General features: G+C 42.4%; 1 protein-coding gene across 1 annotated transcript; it reads left to right on the forward strand.

Annotated features, from left to right (window-relative positions):
• LOC128740324 (collagen alpha-1(XI) chain-like) lies at nt 1-25,547 on the forward strand. Its single transcript, XM_053835862.1, is given in 16 exon segments — nt 1-36; nt 83-409; nt 5,408-5,522; nt 19,466-20,016; nt 20,074-20,658; nt 20,719-21,075; nt 21,131-21,374; nt 21,441-21,772; nt 21,831-22,181; nt 22,239-22,490; nt 22,559-22,810; nt 22,878-23,201; nt 23,262-24,125; nt 24,179-24,875; nt 24,937-25,121; nt 25,182-25,547. Coding segments are annotated over 16 exon segments (5,838 nt in total).
• Nucleotides 25,548-26,071: the final 524 nt, after the last annotated feature.

Below are 26,071 nucleotides of genomic sequence, written 5' to 3' on the forward strand. Positions count from 1 at the left end.
ATGGAAGGTTCACAGGATCACGCCAAAGAAGATCACGTAGTACTAAGCGAATGAATCTCTTCTGCACTCGTTCAACTCTCAGGGTCCAGGCGAGTTGATAAGGAGACCAAACCAGGCATGCATTTTCCAGTTGCGGTCTAACCAGAGAGCAATACAGGGCTTTCAAACAGTATGGATCCTTAAAATCCCGTCCGATTTTGGATATACAACCGAGCTGCCGGGTTGCTTTGGAAATGAAAGTCGAGCGATTAACGTTAAAACTGAGTTTAGAGTCAAGAACAACGCCCAGGTCGTTGACCTTATCAGCTCTCTTGAGTATATGACCATCAATGTTGTACTCGAACAATATTGGGCTGACAGTTCGGTGGAATGTCATGACCTGACACTTTGCCATGCTTACGATGAGCAGGTAAGCTTACGACACCAGTTAACGAAAATATTCAGCAGCTTTTGCAAATTACAGCAGTCTTCGATGGACCGAATGGCGAGATATAATTTTAAATCGTCCGCGTACATTAATTTACATCCATCGCCCACAAGTAAGGTTACGTCGTTGAAGTACAACGAGAAGAGCAAAGGGCCCATGTTACTGCCCTGAGGTACACCCGATTTGTTGACGAATGCGGAGGTAAAACATGAGTTAAGCTGTACACGTAGCGTTCGATCGCTCAAGTAGGAACTTAACCATTCGACGAAATGTTCCGATGCACCGAGCCGGGAGAGTTTCCGTAAAAGTATTCGATGATCTATGCGGTCAAACGCAGCCTTCAGATCCGTGTAAGATACGTCGATTTGAGATTTCTGTTCCATATGCGAGATGCACGTCGACGTAAAATGCAAAAGATTAGTGCAAACGGATCGTCCTGGCATAAATCCATGCTGATCGAAGAAAATGTAGCTTTTTGTATGAGCAAGAACAACAGCGCTTACAATTATTTCAAAAACCTTACACAATGCGGAGAGGCTAGTTATGCCACGATAATTTCTAATATTTTGCCGGTCACCGCTTTTGAATACTGGGAACATGTAAGATTGCTTCCAAATCGCCGGAAATTTTCTTTATTCAAAAGATTTGTTAAATATACGACTTAAGGGTTCTGCCAAAACATCTGAGTACAACCCTAAACAGTTAAACAGTGAGCTAAATACAATCAGGGGACTCCTAACTGGACACAGTCCCGCTCTTTATCATTTAAAAAATATCGGATAACACAGACACCTTCCGATTTTGTAACTCTGACCTTGAAAGCTCAGCGCATCTGCTCTGCAATTGCGAGGTTCTTGTTTTATCTAGGCATAACTTCTGCGAAAGTTTCTTTCTTACTCCATACACCAAATCCCAAAAAAATCATTGATTAAAATAACCAAATAACCATGTAGTACCAAATCGGTACAACTGTCTAGCTCAACTTCATCAATGGGTATAAGCAGTTCGTAAACTGTGTACAGCAATCGACGACTGCCCGAAAAGACGATCATTAAAAGTATCACAGTGGCCTTTCAATCCAATACCCTTCTGGCATGACGGTGTAACGCCGGCTCTGCCCTCGGCAAAGTGCGCAGCAGACGGAGGGAGTATATATTGGATGAGACTTGGAGGATAATCGACGACCGGGAAAAGGCGAAAACCTGCATTGAGCGAGCGCATACCAGAGCGACTAAGACAGCTGTCCGTCAATAATATGTCGAACTACAGCGGGGTATTAAACCAGCTTGTAGTTGGGACGAGAGAGCCTGCACTAACTTCCTAGTCGAAGAAGAAGAAACCACCGCCGCCAATGGTAATATCCGTTTGTTGTACGATATTTCTCGTCGCCTTAGTGATGCCAGGATGAATACTAAGCTGCCGCTAAACTACAGAGCCGGTTAGTTACTGACTGACCGTACATAACAATTTAAGCCAAAGACTGAACATTTTGAACAACTCTTCCGAGTTGCCAGCAGCGTATGACACCAACCCAACCCTGAAGGCATCATCACTGTATGAAATTCAAGTAGCAATCAAAAGTATGAAATCCAATAGAGCGTCAGAGGTAGACTACATTTCAACCGAGATGCTCAAAGCTGACCCCTCCTTGCCAGCCCAGATGATGCCTCAGCTATTCAGCAATATACGGGAAACCACAACTCTGAAAGTACTTTGTGAGCTAATCCTCAACTGGATCCAGGAGATGATCTACGCTACTCTCCGGCGGCAGTAAGCTGCGTTCCGTGGTAGCCGATCATGTGTAGACTATATCACAAAGTTCCGCATTATATTGGAGTGGATCAATAAATTGCTGGACACTCTCCTACTGGTGTTCGTTGAGTTCGGAAAAGTGATAACCCACGAAAACATCTGGGTTGCACTTAGCTGTAAAGGATTTCCAGGTAAGCTAGTCCATCTCTTCGAGGTTCAATGCGAAGCGTTCTCGTGCAAGGTCCAATGGCCCAATGGCGTCAGGTCTGACTTTATAAGGGTTACTGCTTGTGTGAAACAGGACTGCATTTTATCACTGCTTCTGTTTCACATCGTTATGGATGAGATATTAGTTGGAGCGAGTGACAGTAGATCAAATCGAGTATTGACTTGGAATCGTCTAACGATGGGGCAGCTAAATGACTGCGACCTAGCCGACGACATTGTCTTGCTTGCACAATCCCGAATCGATATGCAGAGCAAGTTAGATGACCTCGCCGAGAGCTCACAGGCAACAGGTCTCACAGTCAATGTAGCAAAAATTAATCCACGGTAGTGAACAGTGACAATCCCACCAACTTCACAGTAGTGGGACAACACTATAACAGGTTGAGCAGGTGGAAGCTAGAGGATAGCTAGACGACGCCAGACAGTGGTACCAGTGGTAGCCACTCGGATTACGAAGGGCAGGGTGCCTTTGCAGATCTGCGAAACATCTGGTGCTCAAACTAGATCACTCTTAACACCAAATTCCGAATTTTCAACTTAAACGTTGAATAATTCTCATTTCGGTGGAGCTCCGCAGTGTTGGGAGGGTTCTTCTCTTTGTACACCACCTACACGTTGTTGGCAGGATGACCATTGTTCCGTAAAGGCAGGATGTGAAATCCGGCCAAAACAGCATGGAACATTCGTGTTGCTTTAGGAAGGCCCATAGATATTTTTCCAGCCACTCGTTCATATAAACTTTCTTATTGCCGGTCCTACCGGCCTCGGTTCCAAAGAAAATATTGCTTTTCAAACCAGAGGTACAGATGGCCGTCCAAGTCAGGCATTTCTTCGACAATTTCGTATGCATGAAAACGTCTGCCAGCTTTCGCCGTTTCGACTGCCTTAAAAAACGTCTGCCATCACCACGCAATCTATTTCCAGTATCATCGTGAAGAGCTTTTAGAATCATATTTTCGCAAAAATTGAATAATTTATTCACACAAGATTCATTTCGTATAATCGTCTTCGCGGCAATACTTTATAGTTGGCCTGGTCGAAAAGTATTTGCAGTAAATGTCGAATATTATCCAAATGTTACTACAGACAAGAAAATAATTTGAAATATTCTATGAATAGCAATATTTAAAATTATTTCCACGAGTCCTTATTGTGGCTGTGGTGGTATTAATAAGAAATCAGTTCTTGAACAGAATTGAATTTTATTTTATATAGATGTGTAACTGTCCAACTATAACCCGCGAGTATCCAATTCACATGTAGGTAGTGTCAAAAAAATTTATTCCAAACCCGTTCTACAAAACATTTTTGTGTCTATATTTACTTTAGGATATTGCTGATATTATAATATTCTGGTTGAGTCTGTCGGACTATCAAATGATCAACAGGTAAAGAAGATTATGTCTCGCTGCGTTATTTTGCTACAACATTTTCTAGCTCTGACCGCTTATCTCTAGCACACATCATTTCAAACTGCATGACACCATACATGGTACAAGCAGTCCCGGGTGTACCATCTGTGATGTCAATTAAGATCCATTAATCGAAATGTGGCAAAAGATCGCGACAGTTTGCACACATTACAGATCGTTGTTTCATTGTGCCTGCACTTCAGGCATTGCGGAATCTTTTTGAATAGCTTTTCCATCGTGTCTTTTACCAGCTTCCACTAACTGAGCAATGCAAAACGTATTAGAATTCTTCAGCTAGGTTCGTCACAGTAGAATCAATTTCTCACTCATCAAGCCAGTAGGAGAGAAATGTGGTTTTCGATTTGCGTTACATTGTCGATTTTTTTTTCACAGTAGACCAATGTTCTGTTGAAGCAACTTTTGAACTATCACTTTTATGAATATGAGTAATTATAAATTGGATCAATGCGTTGAAGAACTGAATTTTTACACAAATAATGCACTTAACAGAGTGGTTTTCGGTATTAAGAAAAAATTACAATTCTTCGTGCAATTGACCATTGCCTTACTCATGTTTGCTCAGTGTGCTAGAATCTGCGTGCGCCCACTTGCCGAGTCGCTCAATTCTCGCGCCAGCAGGACTGGCGGAACATTTAAAAAGTCTTGAAATTTGTGCACATGTGCTTAGTGTAAGCCAGTCTGTGATTGGCTTTCCGAGAGCTAACCTCGTAAATGTACAGAACAACGTGAAAAGTAAGTTCAGTTAAATGAAGAATCAGTGAAAATTGTTGAATGTAGTGCTCCACAATTGTTATAGCTGCAAATAAACTTGACTGGTTAGAAAATTGAACAACGATAGTGAAATAAACCTGAAACATATAGTGGGACTTAGCTTAATCCTAATATTGAATTGGTGAATTAAAAATTTGCAAGTCTAGTGAATTATTTATCAAATTATACTAAAAATCTAAAAAGTAGCTTGTAGTTATCAGTTTAATGGCGTATTTTTAAAGTTAATATGTGATATTACTAATTTATTGTAAATATATTTCAATTTAGAAGCAATTTTCTAATCGTTAACTTCCTCCAGAAAGTTCATGTGTTATCAAAACCAAATTTCTGCCCGCGGACTGGCAAGCTGCGCATGCATTGGTGAAATTCTTGCGATAGCATATATTGCTTAGAAAAATAACCGGTCCAGCCGGATTGAAATTAACAAGCGCAGCATTAGAGATAAGAGCGAAAAAGTTTGTGACCAAATGGAAATGAAACAACGACGTCACGCATCAGTTTAGTGCCCCTAAAACGGCTTGAAGAAAGCAAAACGGGGAAAAAATGTTTCAAAAGTGCCCCAGTGACATGATTTAGCTGTTACCGTGCTTGATAAGAGGCAAGACTAGAAAAGTCAAGTTCTACAATTATTTTTTTGGTTGTTACAGTGATATCATTCGACGCGGGAGGAGAAATCGCATGATGTGAAAAACAAATCTAAATCTACAACAACAGCAGATCGAGCAAAAAGCTACGGCTTTCAAAAATTTGTATGCAGTTAGTGAAAATGTTTAAATTACGATTGATACATCGGCAGCAAAGAAAATTTCTATCGAAACCGAGTTTGCCGGTGGAACAACTTAGTCTTAGTTTATTATTTCTGGTGATAACCGTTGGCATACTCGGCGGATGTCAGGGTGCCCCGAGCAAAGGTAAGCATAGTGTTGCATGTGCGCAACACAGGTTTGTCTGATTATTGCTTGTGAAATACCGTGTGCTTCCATTATGTTTTACTAATGGATACGCCTCATTATTGTTGTAAATGTTGTCAAATACTTATACTTATTTATACTTATTTTCTGTTCTTAAATTCTGAAACTTGCTGATTAGTTTTTCCTGCTTAAATTACCCGTAGGATCCTGACAATCATTTGGTTCAAAGTTTGTAGTTTGATATATATTACATCCTAATAAAGTAGAATCTATTTGTTACGTAATTATCAACATGTTTTCGGTAATTTAAAGAAAAAAAAACTAGATGAGCATTTCCAGAACAGATTTTACGGATATATGGGTAGAACGGCAGTTTTATGTTCGTTTGTTTTGAATATCAGACTATGGTTGATCACTTTTCTATCAAGTCCTGGTGATGGTTATTTCTACTTGAAGGCGTCATTTCTTCTTCAATAGTTTACACCTCGAATCCATTCTAATCAAAATTCCAGGATTCGAACAGTATAAAAAAACAATGTAAATTATGACTTAGCGCAAAGTAGGCGATTGCCCCCAGTTGTGAAACACAACTTGTATTGCTTATTGTTTATTAAACTAGCAGTACCAAATTACTACCAACGCACAATGGGTAAAAAAGCTCGTAATCCCAATAATTAGAAGCCGCTGGTTTTGAATCTTATAAGATACCTAATACTTTGTAAAAAAAATCCAAGAAATCGATTGGTGATAGTCCCATCTTGTGCAGACCCTGGGAAGATATTCATTTTGCCCTATTATCCCCTAAAATCATGGCAAAAGCGTATTACACAGTATGAAAAACTTATTTGCCTTTCATGAAATGAACTCAAATAACTTCCAAATGTGGTCAAAGTCAACCAACTAAGCAAGCGACATCAGAATCAGACGTAGTCCGGACGGTATACCACCAGTGTTCCTGAAAAAATGCATCCACGCTATCGCTGCTCCAATGAGCCATCTGAATAACGGATAAGCTGAAATCCGTTAACTCAGGTGTCTTTCCCTCAGCATGGAAATCGGCCTACATGTTCCCTGGGCATAAAAAGGGAAATAGGAAAAACGCAGATAACTATCGAGGAATTTCTGCTCTAAACTCAATTTCGAAACTGTTTGAGCTCGCCCTGTTTGAACCAGTATTTACATTTTTCAAACCGTACCTCTCTGATAACCAACATGGATTTATGCCCAAGCGCTCCACGACTACCAATCTCTTGACTCTCACATCCTACGTGATACAGTAATCCCCCCAATAAGGACACTAATAGGGACCGCGTTAATGGAAACCGTGTTAATGGAGTCTATGTAGCATATGGGAATTGACTTAATTGGTTCCAACATGGAATAACTCGTGATCCTGACCGTATAGACGGTTGGTGTCTTCGACAAAGTTGTTCAGTACATCAACGGGTTTTCAGTAGATTATAGTATTGCGGAATTGTCTCACTACGTGGCGCTAGCGTATATGTAATATTTTTGTATAGGCTGTATCTCGCGCTGCAGGCTATCTAGAAAGTTGCGGCCTTCGGGAAGGTTGCTCAAATGACTGCCACCTTCAAGATGGCGTGGAAAAAAGCGCAGAACTGACTCACTACGTGGCGCTAGTGTATATGTAATCCTCTTATGCAGGCTGTATCTCACGCTGCTGACTATCTAGCAAGTTGCGGTCTTCGGGAAGGTTATTCATATGACTGCGACCTTCAAGCAGGGATGGAAAATATTGCAGAATTACCTCACTATGTGGCGCTAGCATATATGCAATCTTCTTATGGAGGCTGTATCTCGCGCTGCTGACTATATAGCAAGCTGCGGTCTTCGAGAAGGTTATCCATATGACTGAGATCTTCAAGAAATGGAAAAAAGTGCAGAATTGCCTCACTACGTGGCGCTAGCATATACGTAATCCTCTTATGCAGGCTGTATCTCACGCTGCTGACTATCTAGCAAGTTGCGGTCTTCGAGAAGGCTATTCATATGACTGCGACCATCAAGAAGGGATTTAAAATATTGCAGAATTATCTCACTACGTGGCGCTAGCATATATGTAATATTCTTGTATAGGCTGTATTTTGCGCTGTTGACTGTCTGGAAAGTTGTGGTCTTCGGGAAGGTTACTCATATGACTGCCACCTTAAAGATGGTATGGAAAATATTGCAGAATTGTCTCACTACGTGGCGCTAGTGTACATTTAATCCGCTTAGGCAGGCTGTATCTCGCGCTGCTGGATATCTAGCAAGTTGCGGTCTTCGAAAAAGTTATTGCAGAATTGTCTCACTACGTGGCGCTAGTGTATATGTAATCTTCTTGTGAAGGCTTTATATTGCGCTGGAGTGAATACAAAATATCTGTTAAAACCATGCAACCAATTCACATTCTAATAATAAGTTTAATAAAGATTATACAAATTTGTAAAAAAGTTTATGCCCTACTAGCACAGTTGTTATAAACTAGTTGTGGTAACCGAATAATGACTGATTTCAGTCATAAATAGGTTGCAGCAACCAGAAGTGACAAAAGTGTGCTACTTGGGTGTCCTGGACTGGAATTTTTTTTGAAGAGGGGGGCTAGAAAAAGATAATAACATCAGACCTTCAATAATTAAACAAAAAAGAAAAAAACCAGTGTTTATTTTTCCATATATTAAAAATTAAATACAAAATTTTGTACAGTACTTAAAGTTTTGTTGAAACCTAACAAACCAAAAATTTTCGACTCATTCTGGAAAGCATCTTGCTAGAGATGAACCAGTTTGATACTAGTGGTTTAACGGTAACCACGAACGCCGGCGTGTCCGGAGGTGGGGCTTCACAATTGCAAATCAATGCTGACCCTTATGTTTATGCTATTATGTTCAGCATGCTTTTTTTAGAAGAAACTCGTATATCCCCCACAGTCCTCGCAAAAATAATCCAACGGGTTAGTCTACCATCTATCCGTAAATGCTACTTTCTAAATGGCCAGAAAAATCCCAGCGTCATTTGAATAACCTTCTCGAAGACCGCAACTTGGTATACAGTCAACAGCGCGTGATACAGCCTGCTTAAGAAGATTACATATATGCTAGCGCTAGCGCCACGTAGTGAGGCAAATCTGTAATATTTTCCATCCCTTCTTGAAGGCCTCAGTCATATGAATAACCTTCCCGAAGACCGCAACTTTTTAGATAGCCTGCAGGGCAAAAGATAGCCTGGTTAACTCTCTAACGGGTAAGACCGTCTGTAGTCGACCTTCGCTTTTAGAGCGCCAGAGCCACATACGAAATTTGTCTTGAATTGGCAAAATGAGAAATATGTTCAGAACAGATTTCCTGACATGTTGATACTAATATCACAACATTCTGACCATGCGTTCAGAAGTTATTATCTTTCCAAAATAAGAATTCCGAAAAATTCCGAAAAAGTTATGGTGCAAATATTCCCGTTTTTACGTTTGAAGAAAAAGGACATCTAGAACAAAATGTTCTATCTCAAATTTTTCCTATGAGTACTTCGCAAGCTTTTTTTTCAATTTTGTGATATATTTGAACTGAAAAAATATTTGGGTAGAGCGTTAGGCATGAAAAACTAAAACGAGTAATTGGACTATTTCATACCTAGCGGTCCTCCAGATAAATATTTTCCCATGAAAGCCAACACTCGAGCTTCTTTTGAATGTGTTTTCATGATAAAGTAATCAATTGCTCGATCGCATCTTTTTTACGATGTTGCCCGTTAGAGGGATAAGAATGTTACATATACACTAGCGCCACGTAGTGAAGCAATTCTGCAATATTTTTCATACCATCTTTAAGCTGGCAGTCATATGAATAACCTTCCCGAAGATCGCAACTTTCCAGACAATCAGCAGCGCAAGATGCAGCCTGCTTAAGAAGATTACATATATGCCAGCGCCACGTAGTGAGGCAATTCTGCAATATTTTCCATCCCTTCTTGAAGGTCGCAATCATATGAATAACCTTCTCGAAGACCGCAACTTGCTATATAGTCAGCAGCGCGTGATACAGCCTGCTTAAGAAGATTACATATACGCTAGCGCCACGTTGTGAGACAATTCCACAATACTATAATCCGATGAAAACCCGTTGATGTACTGAATAACTTTGTCCAAGACACCAGCCGTCTATTAGGCCAGGATCACGAGTTATTCCATGTTGGAACCAATTAGGTCAATTCCCATATGCTACATAGACTCCAATAAGGACGTTCGACCGCGTTAATGGAATCACTCGAGACCGTCCTTAATGGAAACGTCCTTATTCGAAACCGCGTTATTCGGGGGACTGCTGTAAATAGTTTCGATGCTCGGTCGCAAACAGATGTCATTTACACTGATCTTTCCGCAGCTTTCGACAAATTGAACCACCAAATCGCTATTGCTAAACTGGCTAAACTTGGCATAGGTGGTCCGTTGCTGCGTTGGTTCCGTTCATACTTATCCGATCGCCACTTAAAGGTGAACATTGAGGGCAGTCTCTCTGGATCGTTCACTGCTCATTCTGGAATACCACAAGGCAGCCATTTTGGTTCTTTAACATTCCTTATCTACTTCAATGACGTCAACTACCTGCTTAAAGGTCCGCGATTCTTGTTTGCTGACGACCTTAAGTTATACTCAAAAGTCGAAAATCTATCCGACGCCGCTCCTTCAGGAGGAACTATCGACCTTTGACAAATGGTGTGTCGACAACCGAATGCTGCTTAACCCCAACAAGTGTGAAGTCATCACATTTTCCAGAAAGCTGAGCCCGTTCGCTTTTGACTACAAGCTGTCAAATACGCAATACGTCGTGAAAACAGCGTCAAGGATCTGGGGATACTGCTCGACTCTAAACTTACATTCAAACAGCACATCGCGTACATCGTGGACAAAGCCTGCAGAAACCTTGGCTTCATTATGCGCATCGGCAAGAACTTCAACGATGTTTACTGCTTGAAAGCTCTTTATTGTGCATTAGTCCGCTCCAACCTTGAATACTGTGCCCCAGTTTGGAGCCCATACTATCAAAATTGAGTTGGCCGAATCGAGTCAGTGCAGCGGAGATTCATTCGTTTTGCTCTTCGGAGATTTCCGTGGAATAACCCTTTCCAGCTGCCAAGCTACGAACAACGCTGTAGGCTCATCGACCTAGACCCCTTTCATGTTCGTCGCGATGTAAATAGAGCAACAATTGTCTCCGATTTATTGACCTCACAGGTGGATTGCCCGTATATATTGCAAAACCTTGATATTCACGTCCGGAGTCGTACATTGCGCAATAGCCACTTTTTACACGTGCCGAATCGACGGACTAACTACAGCAGCTTCAGCACGATTACCGGTCTCTAACGCCACTTTAACCGCTTTTACTCCAGCTTCGAATTTGACGTCAGTCGTAACGTGCTGAAAATCGCTTTTTTTCAATAGCGCGTAGTTTTTAGGTTAAATTATCATTTGGGCCACAAGTCCTGTTGATGTACAAACAAATAAATAAATAAATATTGTGCGAAATGCAATAATGGTCTAAACAAAGCAAAGCCATGGGTATAAACGTCCTTAATAACTTGACCCTTCTTTATCGACAGACTTCACAGCCGGCTATTAGAATATAGGACAGTTACGGGGCTAGTGCAACAATCCTGCTGACTCTATGTAGCAGCACAGCCTAGCCGAGATTCTAACATACGACGACTTATTAGACCAGCATCGTACCTCGAGACCAACTAAGCGGTTGAGACGCCGAGACGAAATGCTATATTGCCATTATCGCAGACCCCTACCGTGTCCCTCGTGGCAACGTTAACTGAGCGACGGACAAGGGTCGATTTGTAGCGTTAACGGTAATGGACAGGCACCCCATTTAAGAGGTGGTATCGAATGACCAAGAAGGATACGGGATTGCTGTAATCAATGCACAGTGGGGAATCACTGGCCGGCAGCCAAAAAATGAAAGTTCATTTCGACTCTCCGTTGTATTTTTCCTGTGATTCTATACTATTGAAGTATTCAAATCCAAAATTTTAGATCAATATGACAAAATTTGAATTTTCTATGAATCTTGAAAGTATGCTATCCCAGCATGTTTTAGTGTTTTTTTGAAAAATGACCCAATATTTCAAAACACGCTAGAGGTCTAATGGTAGCTCGAATTTCAACAGTGTCTAAGGAAAAGTTCTTCAAAAAATAGTTCTGAATAAAGCCCATTAATTGAGTTTGCAGTAATTTTATCATAGTATGCCACAATTTTAATTTTCACTGAAAAAGTGCCATATTTTCGCGTAAAACGCGCTTAAAAGTTTTGAAGCCAAGGTTCGCCACTATTGACACTACCGGTAAAAGTTAGCGTAAAATATGAGCTTTCAAATGTATATAGACTCATTTAGCGCACAGTAGCGCAGAGCACAGATGTTGCGCTTGTAAGGCTATTATATCAGAATTCAACAATATAGATAAAATACAAACACTCAAAGTAAACGTAGGATATCTTAATTATGGGATATCTCCTTTACATGGTTGGATAACCTGCTTCGAATGTATGGTTCATATTGCATATTGACTAGATTTTAGAGGTTGGAGGAAATCAGGAGGATACAGTCATAGTAATGAAGGAAATACAGCTTGAAGATCTTATACCAACCCTGGTATTAGTTCTGAAATCACGGGTATAGATATGAAATTAATTAAAAGGTTGAGAAATTTCCTTATAGCACGTTCTTGAACACATTATTTCAGAAAAATTCGAAACTTATTGTTTGTATACCAAAAACCTTTATGTCAGGGTATAGTCCTCGTAGACTACGTCCACTGCAATGCAAAGAATTTGAATTCGCGGTCAGAAATGAATCTAGACAACTATATTGCTGATAGAACGAATGACAGGAGAAGCACAAAAATAAGTTTTTCTTTGTTTAATTATAGTCACTTTAACAACTCGGGTCATTCGTGACTTCTGCGGGGTTGGGAATTGAACCACGGTTCTTGGTGCGAGAGGCGTGAATGCTAGCCATTACACCGGTATTGACCCTCACGAAAATAAGGTTATTGCTTTGAGCTAAAAATAGTGATAAAAATACAAGAAAATATTTTACATGGAAAAATGAGTGTGAAAATACAAATCGTGATAGAATTATTCGTCTTCTTATTTCTCCGGATAAAGCTTATAGCTTCTTCGAAACGGAAAAATGTAATTGGAAAAATCTTTCCGAGAACGCTATATTACTATTGAAGACGAAACGTGAAGCGAGTGATTCTGCAGAAGGAGAAGAAGAAGAAGAAAAAGAAGATGGAGATAAAGAAGATTAAGAAAACTAATAAGGGGAAAAGTTTTGATTTTTGATTAATATTAACTTTATATGGATTTTGTGTTGATTATTAAAGCTCATACTTGCTTTGTATTGTTTTATATAATGTTTTATCCTATAAAAATCCATCTGCAATAGTTTTCCAAATGACCCTCATTTCTTATACGTTATTAAACTTAAAAATACTTGAAAAATAGTTGAAAATTCTCCCTAACACAAAAAATATACGTTCTAATGCAAAATAAACCTGAAATTCGGGCTCAGCACCCCCAAATTACTTAAGAACCACATATTATCCTTGATTTAAAGAGATTTTTTGCTTGGCCAGCATTTGTATGGAGTCGCCCCACTGTGCAATGGCGTCTATATCTGCAGCTATTGCGCTTCGTCTAGGAGGACACCAGAGTAGTACGACCGGATACTAAATAAGCTTACCTAGGAGCTCAGGGGCTCCAAACCGGTTGAGTGAGATAATAAGCATTTTAGGAGGCAAAGCTTACTGTAGACTTTGTCTAAGCTGGACGTAAATCTAGCAAACGATGGCTTCTTTTGTACCTTCTGCAGAGGGGTACAACAAGCGATCATCGATATTACTTTCTGCGGCCCAACGTTGTTAGCCAACATGGGCTGGAGAGTGTGCGAAGAGCACGCGTATAGTGACCATCAAGCTATACGGTCAAGATTGATCGACGGAAACCATCGTCGCGACGGCTAAGGTTGACCGGTCGGACGTGGAAGGTGAATGCCTTCGATAAAGACCTATTCGTGGAAGCACTCAGCACAGAGAGCAATCGCTCGAACTTAACTCTAATGAGCTGATCAACATCCTAACGAGAGTATGTGCACGTTCAAACAAATGACATCCTCATTCCGGTCACGAATGACGAGTTCATTGCGGTTGCCAGGGGCTTAAACACGAAGAAAGCTCCTAGTCCTGACGGGATACCGAACGAGGCGCTGAAGTTGGTAATCCAAGCATATCCTAAATTTAAGTTAATTTTAGTTTATTGTTGCACCGCCTTCGATTAATATCGTACAGACTGAACACAGTTTGATCTTATTCTATTCTAGAAGACTGTTCTCGTCAACTGACAGTCGAAGTAATCTTCGCGGAGGCAAGAATCGAACACAGGTTATAATGGCCAAAGTAAGTTCGATGGTGAGGAATGACCAGCATTGACGTACACCGGAGACGTCGCTGGGGTACGTTAAAAGAAACCTACTCCAGTATTGCAGAACAATCGGTGGTTCCTTTAATTATGTCGAAGACAAACATTCGCTGCTCATAACTACAGCTAACTGACAGAGGTTCCAGCTTCCAGCTTGATCTACTGGCACCAGTCTAAATAGTTAGGAAGATTATTTGGATCGTTCTACGGAAGATTGCGTAAAGCGAATCGCAAAAACTTTCTATACTCGGTCTATTGAGAGAACATATCTCGCGTAACTTTTCAAAAGGACCTAAGTAACATTGAGAGACTCTCTTTGGTCTTCCTCTCTTTCGATTATTACGACGACATTAAGGGGGACTCCTTCTCTGAAAGACCGAAAAATTATAGATTTTCGTAAATTTTTCTCAGATGCTAGAATTATAGTTAAGTGTTGGGGTATTTTGGTTATTGGTTATTTTTGGATACCAGAATAGTGATTACAGTGGACCCCCGTTCGTTTGAACGATTCCTCATGCAAACTAACGGGGTTAGTTTTTAATTTGAACAACTGGTAACCCTAAATATGCTGGAGCCTGTGTGAACTGGTTGCCATACTCTTTGTTATTGTTTTTGTGGTTTGAATCAGTTGGCAGTTGCAAGCAGCGAATATTTCATTATCCGACCAGATTTCTACCATAATCGTTGGGAAAACGCAAAGTGAAACAGATTAAGCATGTTAGATTAGTACAAACAAATCGTGTTTATGCATTATCTGCATAAGCAAATGATGTCATATTGAGAATGACATTTGAACCATTTTTAATTTGCACGTCGTGCAAACCAACGGGGTTCAAATTAAAAAGTGTTCAGAGTAAAAACGGTCAAACGAACGGGGGTCCACGGTATTATGCTGGTGGTAGGTGGGCGCGTGAATGCCCTCTAGAAAATAGTTCCTTGCTGGCGGTACGTTCCGGGAACCAACGGAGTATCGCAGAACGGATTACGAGGATGATTTTGAAGCTTTAGATTAATACCTAAATTGTTACGTAGCGGTTTTTGAAAATTCGAAAAATTACCAAAATGGCGGCTACTTTTCCAAAAGAAAAGTGTTTTTTCATCAAAAATCGCCAATTAAAAGCTGATAAAAAATTGAAAAATTGAGAAATCAAAAATCGGCTACGTAACGCAATGGACTTCCCTTGAGGTGACTCCTCAATATTTGCTGTAAGTTTTCAACGGGATCAGATATTAGAAAATCCTTTTGGCATGACATTTCTGAAGTTGTAAGCGTCTCGAAAATGCAAAAAAATAAAATTCGATTTTTGCGACTGTCCAGACTAGGGTCCCCCCTTAATGCATTTCAACAAAAGTTTTCTTGACGATTAGGTAGTTAGCTAGTGACACCAGCAACCGATTTATGCAAGGTCGATGTTTTAAAGTGCATTTGCATCGCCGTGGCAACCGAAAGAGAAGAAGCACAAAGAGAATCTCTCATTGTTACTTAGGTTCTTTTGAAAAGTTACGCGAGATATGTTAGCTGATACATGCACCAAATTGAAGGAGCGTACTCAAGAATGCTTTGTAGTAACGAGAAATAAAGTGTTTTGAGCGCGTATAAGGTCTGTTGCTGCTTCGTCGTAATTGTCTATTCCCGTTTTATCCAATATAAATTATTAAATATATCAATGTTTTTTATGATACAGTGTAAAATTAGCTATTCCGTAATATTTTAGTTTGTTGGCTATTATGCGCGATCAATAAAAGTAGGCTGAGATCTATTTGAATGCTTTTTTTCATTAAAGAATTCCTGGTAGTCAAATTTCCCTCTTTTTTTCGTGCGACGAAGAAAAAATTTCAAGTAATCGTTTAAAAATAACTCATGCAGCAAATTGTCGTTATTCTGCAGCCGGAAAAACTTACATGACCAGCAGAGCAGAAATTTTTGCAGGACATTTGTCGTGTCATCCTACACAAATACATGCGCGCTAATTTCGTAAACATTCTTGTTTACAGAACCCACTTTTTCTTCATGACTTCCTCAGATTTGATCTCCTTGGGATGCTTCCATAGTGCCTGCTTCATAATAGTCCAGTATATTTCGATGAGCCTTAGTTCCTGTGCAATGGGGGTGGTTCATGTTATTGGGTACGAAAGTAACCCCGTTGGCTTCGTACCATTCCAGGACAACTTTTGAATAGTGGCTCGAAGCTAGATCCGGCCAGAAGATCGTAGGGTCCTCATGTTGCATCAACAGAGGAAGCAGACGATTCTGTAGACACTCCTTAATGTAGATCTGCCCGTTTACAGTCCCGGTAGTCACAAACGGCGCACTCCGTTTGCCACATGAGCAGATCGCTTACCAAATCATGTATTTATTGGCAAACTTTGAAAATTTCTGCTTCCTTAGTTCCTTCGGAACATCAAACTTGTGCTAGACGGTGAAGAACAGTAGTCCTGGAAGCTGCTGGAAGTCCGCCTTGACGTAAATGTCATCTTCCATGATGAGACAATTAAGCTTCGTCAGCAGCTGGGTGTACTGTTTCCGGGCCCGTGACTTTCCCATCGCATTTTTCCGTTCGTCACGATTTGGAGCCTTCTGCACTTTGTACGTATGCTGTCTCTCCCTTGGTAGGACTTGGATAGATTCAACTTTTTGGACACATCCCTGACGAAACCTACGTCAAGCCAAACTTAAACAGCTTCGTGAGCAGGAGTTTTATACGGCATCAGAAAGTTGAGAGGCGGTAGAAATTTTCAAGCATATCAAATTGGTGAAGTTCTCTAAGCAATATCTGGTTTGGGAGGTTATCGTTACTTGTGGTTTGTAAAGCAACAATTTTTATTTTATTTTTTATTTGTTAGTACTAATAACCGCTAATCCTTAATCTAAACACATTTTTTGACATCCCAAAATCAAGCAAATAATAAACTTCTTTGAAACGACTACAACAAACTTCCAGCGGGTTGTTATTTCCGTAGGCCGTGCGGTGAGTCGATCGTCGAAAGAGCTCAGATTGGCGCTTCACTCGTGACGGTGCGTTGAATCGTAGTTTCTCAAGAATAGCTGGACATTCAATGTGATCTGCTAACACGTCGAATATTATCATACGTTGGAGGAGAATTCGTCTACTTTCCAGCGTCGGTAGGTTGATCAGCATGCACCGGTTTACATATGGTGGCAGGTTTGTTCGGTCTCTCCAATTAAGATTCTGCAAAGCGTATCGGATGAACTGCTTTTGTACTCGTTCGAGTCTGCTGACGTGAACAGCGTGATATGGTGCCCAAACTTGCACTCCATATTCGAGAACACTGCGTACGAGCGAGCAGTAAAGTATTCTGAAGCTATAAACATCTACAAAGAAATTGATGTTCCTTCTCAGAAAACCTAACATTGCATATGCCTTAGCCGTAACGGCATAGATATGTTCCACAAATTTCAGTTTGCTGTCGATGAGAATCCTCAAGTCCTTCACAACGCCTAAGCTTGTTGTCTCCATAATGTATGTATGTATGTATGTATGGGGATAGCCACCATCACCTCAAGGGTTTCCCATTGTATGCAAGTAGAATTACTGCAGTATCGAATTTATCTACCCAGTAACTTTCATGTCAATGCTGTTCGTTAAGGACCAAAAGGGGTTGGGTGGATCTATAAGCAATGTCGCTTATATGATTCCACGGGAATATAAGACACTCCTTCCAGCATAGACCTTCGGTTTCTAGATACATAACTTCGCCGTGCAAACTTATCTTGCGTGATGATTTGTGTGCTAGAAGGGCGCGTCAAAATCCTCTCCGACCTTATATGACTTGGGCTGGTTACCACATCCCTCATCCAGTCTTTGATTCATTCGATACCCTGATGCTCCCTTCCCTCCCTTTTAAGAATGTATATGTAAATGTATTAAATAATGAGTAATATGAATATACAATATATATATATATATATATATATATATATATATATATATATATATATATATATATATATATATATATATATATATATATATATATATATATATATGGAATATCTATTATAGTGGCACTTGTTTATGTATCGCAGTCATATACTAATTAATAAACTATATTTTAAAAGTACATTCAATTGTATAAAATTGTACACTGTATTATTAACCGAGTCAGCCTCCCGATGGGCCAGCTAAGTCTGCGACTGTGTAAGGTTTAAAACGGACAGCACACAAGAAAGACATCGCCACACATCAGTCCAGCCTAAAAAACAAACAGAGAAACAACTACTTATCTAAGCACTCGTTGGAACGTCCTCTGTCCACTCTACAGATCAGATCTTACTTCTTACACATGGGAAGCATGGTACCCGTACACTATGTACAGCATTATTTCACATCTACTACTTCACGTCGACCCGTACAGACTGTTTGCCTAAGCTTGTTGTCTCCATAATGTAATCAAAAACAATCGGCGCACGTACCCTCGTGAATGAGATTATGCAAACATTTGTTGACGTTAGCTTTCATCCCGTTCAATCTACATCATTCAATGAGCGCGTTAATGTCCATTTGGACCGTACAGCAGTCTGTTAGTGTTGTGATTACACGGTAAAATTTGAGGTCATCAGCGTATAACAGTCTCGGCGATTTCACTTTTCCGCAAAGATCGTTGATGAAAAGAACGAACAGCAAAGGTCCCAAGACATTGCCTTGAGGAACTCCAGACTGAATCTGGAACGGAGTAGAGCGCTCCCCGCCAACTCTCACCGTTGAGCTACGCCCCGTCAGATAGGACAGAATCAATTCTGTCAGCCACTCGGGTAGTCCCATTCTCCTAAACTTCTTAACCGCCAGAGTGTGTGGAACCTTGTCAAACGCCTTGGCAAAATCACCATACACAGCATCGATTTGTTGCCGTTTTTCGATTTTATCCACAATAGTCGATACATAGCTTAGCAAGTTTGTAGTGGTCGAACGGTTTTTCATGAAGCCGTGTTGTTCTGCAGATATTATGGACTTGACAGATTGGTAGAGCGAATCATGTACCATGCTTTCAAGGGCCTTTGGCAGACAGCTAAGAATGGAATTCACTACAACCGGAACGTCAACCAGGAAATTTCCGTGGAAGGGTGTCTGGAAAAACATCTGCTGTCTTTCCTAGTTGCGCAAAAGTTGCGTAAACAAAAACCTTAAGGTGTATCACGTACACCGGATTTACGAGAGATAGACGTTGGACTGAAGATCAATTCTTGTCAGTTTTTGAGATGAGTGCTTCTTCAATTATTATGTAAATTTGACAGACGGGTTTTCGGTCCAGGTTTTCTTTTAACCTATAAACCATGAAGAGTATTTATTTAAGCAGGAAGCTAGAGCAGGAATGAAATCAGATCATTCAAAATATTATGTTAATATTATGTTAAATTCTATAAATTTAAAAAAAAACCAAAAATTTATTAAAACGTATTTTGACGCAATCGGTAAATTCCATGTATCGTTTCTATTTCAGATGGATTGGTGGATCTGATTGAAGAGTTCGGCATACCGAAACTGCCATCCGGGGTAACGCCGGTTGCTGGCATGTGCAATGAGACCCGCAACGAGTACCAGACGTACCCGGCGGCAGCCTACAACCTAAATCAGAACACAGTGCTAAGCATGGGTACGGCGCAGATTTTTCCCGATGAATTTCCCACAAATTTTTCCATGCTGGTCGTTCTGAGAGCTTCACCGAATCTGGTCCGAGTGCCTCTGTTTACGGTGTATTCGTCCGATTCCGAAGAGGTTCTCATGTTGATGGTTGGAATGGAGGTTGCACTGTACTATCAGGATACTAACGGCATGCCAGAAGAGGAAAGTTTGATCAGCTTCGGAGCTAGTATAGATGATGAACGGTGGCATCGATTGGGCGTCAGTGTTAAGGGTGATTCCGTTACATTAATATTGGACTGTGACACGCAGATTACACGGTCGCTAAGTCGCGGTACGAAGTCTAACATAGCGAACGATGGTCTGATATTAACTGGCATGCAGCTCAACGAGGACGACGGGTTTTTTACAGTAAGTGTTTGCTATTATTAGTTATTCATGTTTGCATAAAATCATTTACTCTTTCAGGGTGACATTCAACTATTTATGCTTTCAAGCACACCCGATGAAGCGTATCAACTATGTACTAAGTACGCTCCAAATTGCATCGGTTGGACTGGGTTTGAAGTGGGGTCCACGTCATTTGGTGCGCAAAACAATACTAGTCAGATTGCATCTAGAACCAATAGTACGACATCAGGGTCATTCCAGTACAGTTTTGACGCTGCAAGAAACCAAATACAAAGTTTTGCTACAGCTGCTTCTTCCAGTAACCAACAACATGGTGCCCATCGAGAGTTTACAGATTTAACTGGGGATGTTGATGGACTAGACATCATTGGCGGTGATGAAGACTATTACAATAATTTAGAACTGGAGGGCGAAGCCAAACCAGTTGGGCACCTACATGAAAGTTCAAGCACCCAGGGAAGTACTGTCAATAGAGTTCAAAGCACGATCAATAGAACAGTTGATGGATACGATCAGTATGGAAGACGACCTATTCTGCCGCTCCCTGATCCAGAATATGATTCCTCCGCTGTGAATAGTGGTCAATCCAAAGGAGAAAAACCGCCCGATGAAGTTCAGCCCGAAACTGATGCAGTATATGAAGTATTAAGACATCACAATGAACTTGTTATTTAAAATAGTCAAAATCTCCCTCAATTATAGGACACCTCAATTTCCTTTCCATCATCCAACCGCACTGGAATTGTAATACGTACAATTGTTGGTCCGAGAGGTCCACCTGGGGAACCCGGTCCTAGGGGCGAACCAGGCCGAGATGGTTTGCCGGGACAAAACGGTCCTTCAGGTCCTCCCGGGCATGTATTTATGGTTCCTTTGAGTCAAACCACTAATGAAAAGGGACCAGATACTCAAGCTGAAGCGTTTCGTCAAATGCTTTCACAGCATATGATGGCTATGCGTGGAGCAGACGGTCCTATGGGTTTGACAGGCGTTCCAGGAACCGTGGGACCACCTGGGCCGGAAGGTATGAAGGGAGAGATTGGTGAAATCGGCGAGCCGGTAAGTGGAAAAAAGTAAAATATGCAGGAGGATTGAAACAGGTCAATAATTTTAGGGACCTCGAGGGTTGCGTGGTCCAATGGGATTGGCAGGACGCGAGGGAAGAAGAGGTAGGGCCGGAAGAGACGGTGAACGTGGATCAGTCGGCTTGCAAGGATTGAAGGGAGAACCAGGTAGCGTCGGACTTCCGGGATTCCCCGGAGAAAAGGGCGACCGAGGCAGGATTGGTAATGTGGGAGAAAAAGGTTCTCAGGGACATGACGGCATTCAAGGCGAGGACGGTCCACCTGGACTACCAGGTATAAATATTAACAATACATTCATTTTACTTACGTTACATAACAAGTTTTCGTTTTATCAAATAGGATTGCCGGGAGAATTAGGTCCACGTGGTTTTACGGGACCACGAGGATTTCCTGGCCCAACTGGAAACCCTGGGTTACCGGGAACGGAAGGTTTGCCAGGAGTAAAGGGAAATCCTGGGCCTCAAGGTCAACCTGGCGCCCCAGGCCAGGCAGGTCCTATTGGACCGGTAGGAGCTCCCGGGCCGCAGGGGAATATGGGACCACCCGGAATTCAAGGTCCTCATGGCAAACCGGGCCTCCCGGGATTACCAGGTGCAGATGGATCCCCTGGACGCGAAGGTAATCCAGGCATTGTAGGACCTAAAGGAGATATTGGTCCTCAGGGCGTTCAGGTAACAGAATCAAATATTTTGCTTTAGAGGATGAATTTAACACTTTCTGATTGATTAGGGCTCCATTGGCTTTCCCGGTAATAGGGGTCCTAAGGGAGATGATGGAGATAGAGGATCACCCGGCGATAAAGGAGACAAAGGTGAAAGGGGTCATGACGGAGAAAAAGGTGATATGGGACCGCCCGGGGAAAGAGGTGCAGCTGGACAGCAAGGTGCTAGCGGAATTGAAGGGCCAGAAGGTCCAAAGGGATTTGAAGGACCTCGTGGGGAGCCAGGAATGATGGGTTTGTCTGGTGACAAAGGCAAACAGGGTGTTCAAGGGTTCCCTGGCTACGCCGGTCCACCTGGTGATAAAGGAGACAAGGGTACAGTGGGTATTATTGGCTTGGCAGGCGATAAAGGAGAACGAGTAAGGAACAAATAGAACGCATCAACCAAACAATATTTAAGCAACTTTATTATTCAGGGAAACCCTGGATTGCAAGGTGAACGAGGTGAAGTGGGTCCTAGAGGTTTTCGAGGGCCTCGCGGGCGCAGAGGAGCTGATGGAATACCTGGACCAAAGGGAGACACCGGCCAACCTGGGGCCCCGGGAGCACAAGGCGAAATGGGTACTCAAGGACTAGAAGGACCCCGAGGATACATTGGACTACCCGGTCCTCCCGGTATCAATGGAAAAGACGGACCACAAGGAACACCTGGAGAGCGTGGACCAGCGGTAATGCTATAAAGCATTAAAGCAAAGTAGCTTTGTGGGTTGATTTACGTACATTCCTATTCCAACAGGGTGAAAATGGAAATTCTGGGCCACCCGGAGCTCCCGGCGTTATTGGACCTCAAGGACCGAACGGAGAGCCAGGACCCGTAGGTGAGCCTGGTATACCGGGTTTGCCTGGCATGCCTGGAGAACCAGGAGTTCCTGGCGACACTGGCAAAGAAGGACAAGTGGGACCACCCGGGCCCCCTGGTAAAAATGGACCTCCAGGCGGACAAGGTTTGCCAGGATTTCCCGGAGAGCGAGGAATGATGGGAATGCCTGTAAGAATTACATTGGGTGGCGTATTAGAATGTACCCTTGAACATAATAATTTATCAATTTTTGCAGGGCCTTCCCGGGTTGAAAGGTGAAATTGGTGTACCAGGTCTTCAAGGGCCGGTCGGCGATAAAGGTCAACCAGGGGAGCCAGGAAAAGAAGGTCCTCCGGGACCCGAAGGTCGTCGAGGTCCTCCTGGTCCTGCTGGAGCCGTTGGGTTGAAGGGCGAACGAGGTGAAATGGGACTAATGGGACCTATTGGCCGTGATGGCCTCCCCGGCCAGCGTGGTTTGACTGGTCCACCAGGACCTCAAGGTCCCCCTGGCGAAGACGGAGATAAAGGTGACATAGGTCCACCCGGAGAAAAAGGTTTCAAGGGTGCACAAGGAGAAGCGGTAAGTCAATGTGGCTATACAGTCTAAAAAGACGAACTTCATGAATTTATTGAAACACAGGGACCGGTTGGTTCACCGGGTATTCAAGGAAGTCGCGGAGAGCCTGGCGCTGTTGGGCCTCCTGGAGAGAAAGGACCGCCTGGAGAAATGGGTCGTGCTGGTAGTAAAGGAGAGGACGGCCCAACAGGGCTACCAGGCTCGCCAGGACCAGCAGGCCCACAAGGAATGCCTGGTCCTCCAGGAATAAAAGGAGGGCGCGGTGATGACGGCCCAGTCGGACCGGCTGGCCCTGTGGGACCACCTGGCGAACCCGGCAGAAGAGGAACCCGAGGAGCAGAAGGAGCCCCGGGAGCTCTTGGTGCTCCTGGAGCTCAAGGTATATAATAATTGAAATTATAACATACGCTAGTTTTAATACTCGTAAATGCAGGACTTGCTGGAGAGCCTGGACCACAGGGACCACCTGGTTTACTTGGTCCCGAAGGAAAAGAGGGTGAGAAAGGAGCTGTCGGTCCGAAAGGAGAGGAAGGTAAAAGCGGTGCTCCAGGTCCACCGGGAAAACGAGGACCCGCTGGACCAGAAGGACCCAAAGGAACAGTTGGCGCTCCAGGTTTCCCTGGTAATCCTGGCGAGCCCGGTGTTGTCGGTCCCAAAGGTGAAACCGGCAAAGATGGTGATGATGGAAAACAAGGCGAACCTGGTCTAACAGGGGAAGCTGGCCCACCAGGGCCACCTGGTGAGGTTGGACCTCCCGGTAAGATGGGACCTGAGGGAGCAGCTGGTTTGCAAGGAACTACAGGTTTACCTGGTGAAAAGGGAGACCGAGGGTTACCAGGACCGATAGGAAATGTTGGTTTACCTGGTCCTCAAGGTATGCCTGGAGCACAGGGATTACCAGGATTGAGAGGTTCACCTGGGCCTTCAGTAAGTTTATTTTATTAGTACAAAAATTGAGTTAAACAACATAAATATTTCAGGGTGAAATAGGCCCTATTGGAAAATCAGGAGAAACCGGCCCTGCCGGTCAAACAGGTGAAACAGGCGCCCGAGGACAGAAAGGTGATCGTGGCAAAAGAGGTCCAAAAGGCCACCGTGGAGAACTGGGTATGGTGGGATTAAAGGGAGACTCTGGAGAAAAGGGCGATAAAGGAACAAAAGGCAATCCTGGGCTAGAAGGTCCAAAAGGACCACTGGGTCCCCTGGGCCTAATTGGTTTAAAAGGTAACGATGGCCCACAAGGTCCTCCAGGTGTTGAGGGTGGATTGGGACCGAAAGGATCCGAAGGAGTAGCAGGATTAAGGGGAGAACCTGGCCCTCCAGGTCCCCCTGGACCACCGGGGCCTCCAGCCGAAGCACCATTGATTCCACCCGAGCTGCTATTCAGAATGGGAGAACTTTCTATGACAAAAGGTGAAGATCGAATGAAACGAGAAGTCGATGAAATTCCAGATGAAGAAGATGACTTTGATGAGGAACTTCTTAAAATTGAACCCAAGAAGAAAAAAAAGAAGAAAAAGGTCAAAGACGATTTAGGTCCGAAATTCTTGGATATGTACAGCTCAATATACTCAATGCGGCAGGAGTTGGATCGAATGAGGAAGCCTGTTGGAACTCGAGAAAATCCAGGTAGAACTTGCCGGGATTTACACTACGGTCATCCGCAGTTTAAGGATGGTAAGTAGATAAATCAGAGAGACGGAACCCTTTCTTCCTGACTTATACACTTACCGAACAGGTTGGTACTGGATCGATCCGAATCTGGGAATGGCGGACGACGCGGTTTATGTGTTCTGCAATATGACAGCGGAAGGAGAAACATGCGTCTTCTCCGATCTGCACAGTTCTCAGATGCCGAATATTCCCTGGCGAAAGGAGAACGACAAGACCGATTGGTATTCAAACCTTAGGGGAGGATTCAGGGTATGAATGATATTTTTTAACGATTTTGGATTGAGGCTGACTGTATCCATTTTTTTTTAGATATCATATGAAACGGTCGGAATTGTACAGATGACATTCCTGCGGTTGCTTTCCCAGGGCGCATATCAGAATTTCACGTACACCTGCATGAATAGTGTTGCTTGGTATAGCACGGAAGAAGACAATCACGACAATGCAATACGGTTCATGGGTGATAATGAAATCGACATTGGCTTCGAGAACACCAAACTGCGCCCGAATATATTGGTGGATGGATGTAAAACGGGAAAGAGCAAGAGTGAAACGGTCTTCGAAATTCGCACTCAAAAGTTGCAGTATTTGCCGATTATAGATTTCTATCCGGTTGACTACGGCGAACCTCAGCAGGCTTTTGGGTTCCAAGTGGGACCCGTGTGCTTTAAGTGAACAACGAAATATGGTTAACGAGCATAGCTATTACGAAAACGGAATAAACGACTTTACGGTATACGGTTAGAGTTTCGACGCATTCGGAAATAATTCCTATGTATGTATAGTGTAAAGGTATTAATAGAAAGAACGTAATATTATTTATTTTAAGTTATGTAGTTACTATAAAAACACACACAAGCAAGAAAAACTAGGATTAGAAAAGGGGAACTACGCTAATTTTAAGTTAAAGTGAAACTACAATGGACTGATAACATCTTAAGTCAGGAGAGGAATCTACCTATAAATGACATCGTCTTAGTTGTAATAATAAACATTAGCTTCGAGATTATGTTCACACACAACCACTGCCAGAGACCTGATTTCATAAATTGTTTGAAAATAAAGCAATTCAATATATATTTTCTTTGTATTTACTATAGGTAGTAAAAGAATGTACCCAATAAGGAAAAAACCGCTTTTACTATTAGGTACACGGAGCTACGGAGGATATTGACCCTGACCATGAAATTTCGTTAAAA

This window comes from Sabethes cyaneus, chromosome 3 (genome assembly GCF_943734655.1).
Source record: "Sabethes cyaneus chromosome 3, idSabCyanKW18_F2, whole genome shotgun sequence".
Classification (NCBI taxonomy): Eukaryota; Metazoa; Arthropoda; class Insecta; order Diptera; family Culicidae; genus Sabethes; species Sabethes cyaneus.